Source organism: Ictidomys tridecemlineatus, chromosome 11 (genome assembly GCF_052094955.1).
Source record: "Ictidomys tridecemlineatus isolate mIctTri1 chromosome 11, mIctTri1.hap1, whole genome shotgun sequence".
Taxonomy (NCBI): domain Eukaryota; kingdom Metazoa; phylum Chordata; class Mammalia; order Rodentia; family Sciuridae; genus Ictidomys; species Ictidomys tridecemlineatus.
The window spans coordinates 120906702-120912642 of NC_135487.1; the positions used below are offsets into that span (position 1 = coordinate 120906702).

Here is a 5941-nt window from a genome sequence, read left to right on the forward strand (position 1 = left end):
ATGATCACCAGGATTCTGGAAGTGGATAATCGAACCATGACCACATATTTCATTCTCCTGGGATTTCCAACTCGACCAGCTTTGCAGCTTCTCCTGTTCTCTGTCTTCCTGGCCGCCTACCTGCTGACTCTGCTGGAGAACCTTCTCATCATCCTGGCCATTCGCAGTGATGGGCAGCTGCACAAGCCCATGTACTTCTTTCTGAGCCACCTCTCCTTCCTGGAGATGTGGTATGTCACAGTCATCAGTCCCAAGATGCTGGTGGACTTCCTCAGCCACCACAAGAGCATTTCCTTCAACGGCTGCATGACTCAGCTCTACTTCTTTGTGACCTTTGTCTGCACTGAGTACATACTCCTCGCTGTCATGGCCTTCGACCGCCACGTGGCCATTTGCAATCCCCTCCGTTACCCGGTCATAATGACCGACCAGCTTTGTGGCACACTGGCCGGAGGGTGCTGGCTGTGTGGACTCGTGACAGCCATGATTAAAATGGTTTTCATAGCCCGGCTCCGCTACTGTGGCACACCTCAGATCAATCACTACTTTTGTGACATCTCTCCACTCCTCAATGTCTCCTGTGAGGACTCCTCCCAGGCTGAACTGGTGGACTTCTTCTTGGCACTCATGGTCATTGCTGTTCCCTTGGGTGTGGTGGTGGCATCTTATGCCACCATCCTCACTGCCATCCTCAAGATCCCTTCCACTCAGGGTCGCCAAAAAGCCTTCTCCACCTGTGCCTCTCACCTGACTGTTGTGACTCTTTTCTACTCCACCACCCTGTTCACCTATGCCCGCCCCAAGCTCATGTATGCCTACAACTCCAACAAAGTGGTGTCTGTTCTCTACACGGTCATTGTCCCACTTTTAAACCCCATCATTTACTGTCTGAGGAACCGTGAAGTGAAGGCAGCGCTCAAAAAGACCGTACTTTGCAAAGGGAGTGGGCCAAGGGAAGAGGAAGATTAAAAAAGTCGTTAAAAAAGTTATATTCTACTTTTAGGTCTGAATAGGAAGAGGATTATAATACCTTTTCAGCCTCACCTTTATTTAACCATCAACCTCCAGGACTCAAATACCACTCGTATATGTATATCATATAGATATGAATATACAGTCCTAGAGGTGTACACTCATATATACATACTTACGATAGGAGAACCATATTCCCGAGAAGTAGCCTCGATTACACCAAGAGACAAATTTCAGGCATTTAAAAAATCTGAAATATGGGCAGGAGGCCATGGTAGAAGAATGCATGGGATAAAAGGAGAGGGGGGGGAGGGAGACACTTTCTTCATAAGTAAGTTTACCAAATAAATTCCAGACAGGATAAGCTAATCTAAAGAATAAAAGTATCTTTCTGTTTTTAGGTTAGGAAAAGACTCTCTTTGTCTTGGAGAAATAAAAGATAAAGATGAAATCACTTTTATTCCTCACTGTTAAGTTTTTGTGAATAACAGATAATAGATGAAAATCAGAATAACAGAGTAGACGATATTTTCAGCCTGTATACACCATCCTTAAATATTAAAAAGTCCTTTCAAATCAAACCTCTAAAAATTGAACCCTGAGTAGAAAAATAGATTAAGAATGCAAGTGTAAGAAAAATTAAGTGATGCTATGGGTTGAGTTGTGTCCTACAAAAAGAGATGTGCTCAAGTTTTAACCCTTAGTACCTAAAGACAGGATCTTATTTGGACGTAAGATTTTTGCAGTGATGCTCAAACTAAAATGAGCTCATTGGAGGGGGGCCTGGCACAGAATGACTGGAGTCATTATAAAAAGGGGAAATCTGGACCCAGCACAAATGACCACCGAGGGAAGACACACAGGGAGGTGACTACCAGGTGACTGGGTGAAGCATCTGCAAGCCAGGGGATGAGCAGTATGTCTGTTAAACACCAGAAGACAGAAGAAGCAAGAAAAGAGTCCCTCCGAGCCATGAGAGAGAACAGGTCCCACTAGCACTGTGGTTTCTGACCTAACTCCAGAGCAGAGACGACAAATTTTTATTATTCTAAAACACCCACGTTTTAGTGTTTTGTAACATCAGCCCTAGAAAACTAACATAGAAACCAACAAACTTTGGTAATATTTAATATCAAAAAAAATATTGAACGATATTGAAATACCCCAATTTTTAATTGGTTATTTATATAAATATATTACCCATTGTGGTTAATAGCATAAGCACATATTTTGAATTTATATTAGAATGTATAAATTAAGAGAATAATTGTAATCCCCAGGGCAACCACTTTGAGAATGACTGTTTATAATTAGACAAATTATTACAAACTCTCTTAAAGTTAAATGGAAATATTCAGGTCCATTGGTTCTGTAATTTCAAATCTAGGTTCCATATTGGGGACATAATTTAGGAAAAATATATAGATGAAAATATTAAATTCAGCACTTTTAATAATATATTAAAACCATGTAAAAATCCCTAAATAGAAATATTTAGGCTAATTGTCATTTATCTATGAGAAAATTTTTATGCAGATATTAGAAGTCACATTTTTCAAAGAAAAAAAATGGCATTCAATAATTAAAATATTAAATGAAAAATAATATAAAATTATATGGTATTAATTTAATTTTATAAGAAATTAGGAAAATGATAAAGAATTGATGGGTATACAGATAGATTTGTATGTATGTATATGAAAAAAAATCCTTAAAAAAATTTAAATCTATTTTAAAGAGTTTTTTTCCCCAAGTTTATGGTTTATTTTTAAATTACCTATACTTCCTCAAAGTTCTATAATAATAACATATTAGTTTTATAATTACTATACCACATAACATATTAACTACATAGGAAAAAAATCTTTCCTGGTGTTGCTGTTCTCTTTGAATGCACTCTTATCATTTAAACAGCCTTAACATTAAAGAATCAGTGGATTGTAATTCTTGATTATAATAATATATTGAGGGATATGGAAAAGTTTGCCACGCTTATCTCTTATCAAGATTTTAACTCAATTGAGAAATAAAAATAATATGCAAAAGGAATTCTAAATATCGTGTTTTACTAATTATGAGTAGGTTGAAAGAAGTGGCCGGAAGTATAAAATAAGTAAGTATAAAATATTACTGAATCCTCCAACTGTACAGACTTCTGCACTCAATCAACCAGAGTAGTCAGACATGTTCAGGTCTTTCACTATTGTTTCATTTTCCTATGACTAGTTGATTCCTAAGGAGAGGAAAAGAGAATGGAAATGTGTACGGGCCCATTTTTTAGAAGAGGCAAGAGGCCAGAGTATGGAAAATCTTGCTTTGAGCAAAGCAAAGAAATTGGAGAGAAATACTTTCTCTGTGCATAATACACAATAATATTTGCAGTGCAAGAAGAATGATTATAAAACTGTGTTGATAACCTTATTATGAATGAAAATAAAACTTGTATGACAATAATAATATAGAGATGATATAAAGGAAATATAATAAGACAAAAGTGTTTATGTACTATTGAAATTAAATTGTTATTAATCCAAATTAGATTGTATAAATTAGGAGACTAATTGTAATCCCCAGGGCAACCACTATGAGAAAAACTAAAAATATATGCAGTAAAAGAAATAATAAGAAATTAAAGTGTATACAATAAAGTAGCTATTTAATGCAGAAGGTAGTAATGTATGAATTGAAAAACAAAAAGTCATAAGACATAAAAAAACACAAAGATAGCAAACATAATATATTAAATACTACAACATGAAGGTAGAAGTTAACAGAATATACTTGATGTTGTGAGCTCATCCTTATAATCCTATGGTGGTTACACCCCTTCCACAAGCAGTAAATAAGAATGATACAAACATCCAACTTTATGTTTCTGTAAAAGATGTATTTAGACACAAAGACATAAGTCAAAAGTAAAAGAAGGGAAAAAGCCAAGCTTTGCAAAATGGTAACATAAAGAGCTGAATTTTCTATATCAGTGTCAGACAAAATAGACTTTAAGATAAATATGGCTTCTAGAGGTGAAATCAGACACCTTATAAAAAGATGCAACTCATCAAGACTGAGCAATGTAAACATATTCACCAAACAACAGAGCCATAAAACATGTGAGTCAAAAACTGATGAAACTGAAGAGAACAATAAATAATTCAACAATAGTCAAAGGCTTCAATATCTCACTTTCAATAATTGATAGAAAAAGCAAAATGAAAGCCAGGAAGAACACATAAAACTTAAATAAAATTACTAAATAAATAAAGAACATATATAGACTACTCTGTCCAACAAGCAGGATACACATTTTTTCTTAAATGTACATTCTTAAAGATACCTAATGGATCAAAAAGGAAATAAAACAGAAAATTTAAAAATACTTGGATATGAGTGAAAATGAAAACAAAAATTCCACAATATATATCATGCGACTAATGGAGAGATTAGGGGCAAATTTGTGGTGGTAAAGATCCACATTTAAAAAGGAAAGAGATCTCTACTTACTCTTTTAACTTATGACATTACAAAGGAAGAACAAATTAAGCCCAAAGCAAGCAAAAGGAAGATAATAATAAATATCAGAGAGGAGACAAATGAAATAAAGAATAAAAGGGTAGAGAATATTAGCAAACCCAAAAGTTGATTCTTTGAGAGTATCTTCAAAATGGATAAATCTTTAGCTAGACTAAATAAGAAAAGGAAGAAAAAAAAACTCAAATTGCTAAAATCAGAAATAAAAAGGAGACATTACTCTTGATGTATATGAATAAAAGGGGATTATAATGGAATATTATATATAATTTGTGTCAAAAACTGGATAACATAGATAAAATAGACAAATTCTTAAAAAAGAAAAACTGAAACTGACTCAATAAGGAATCTAAAATATAAATAGACATACAACCAGAAAAATATTGAATTAATAACCAAGAAAACTATACACAAATAAAAACTCATGCATAGATGACCTCATGGGTAAATTTTACCAAGCATTTGATGAAGACTAAGCATCAAACTTTCACATATTTTCAAAGCGCCCTAAAACATAAAAGAGAAGGGAGTACATGTCCAACTCATTCCGTGAGACCAAAATTCTCTACTCTTGGATGGTGCTGTGTAAATCACTTTTAATTCTAGTACCAAAGTCAAAAGACAGAAGCACTGTAAATAACTACAGCAAGAGTACATTGTTAATGGGAACACCATATAGAAAGATGTAGGTGTGACTGATTGCATAAAATGTGTAAAAGAAGTAATAATGCGTAGTTTTGGTATGTGTTTAAATTTAAGTCAGCATTAAATTAGAATGTTGTAACTAAGAGATAGTTTATGTAGAAACCATGGTAATGACTGGCAAATAAAAAAAACCACTAGTATAATAACAAAAGACTAAGAAAAAGAATTGAAGAATACCCCCAACAAATCACAAATCACAAAGTCAACAAATCACAAAGGAAAACTCAAGAGTGGGGAAAAAAATTAAAAAGAACAAAGTAACTGTGGAATTATAACTAAACAATTAAAAAGGCAGTAGTAAAAATCTTCACCTATCTCTATTAAAATATAAGTGGATTAAATTCATCAATCAAAAGGCACTGGGTAGATGCATGGTTAATTAAAAAAGAAATCTAATGGTTTGCTGACTATAAGAGACTTAATTTAGCCTGAAGGACATACACACACTGAAACTGAAGAGATGAAGTAGATAGTCCATGCAAATACAGCAAAAAGCAGTAGAGCTAGCTATACTTGAAAACATAAGATTTTATTAAAAAACTGTCACAAGCGACCAAAAAGGTCATTATATAATAATAAAGCTCTCAAATCATCTTGTACACATAATAATGATAACTAAATATATAAAATATATATATATATATTATATATATTTTATATATATAATATATATATTATATATATATATATATATATATATATATATATATATAAAACTTTGAAACACCTTAACATA

General features: G+C 33.4%; 1 protein-coding gene across 1 annotated transcript; it reads left to right on the forward strand.

The window, feature by feature from the left end:
- Positions 1-969, forward strand: Or6y1 (olfactory receptor family 6 subfamily Y member 1). Its single transcript, XM_005339426.2, has one exon. The coding sequence runs from the start codon at positions 1-3 to the stop codon at positions 967-969; it is 969 nt and encodes a 322-aa protein (XP_005339483.2).
- The last annotated feature ends 4972 nt before the right edge of the window (positions 970-5941 follow it).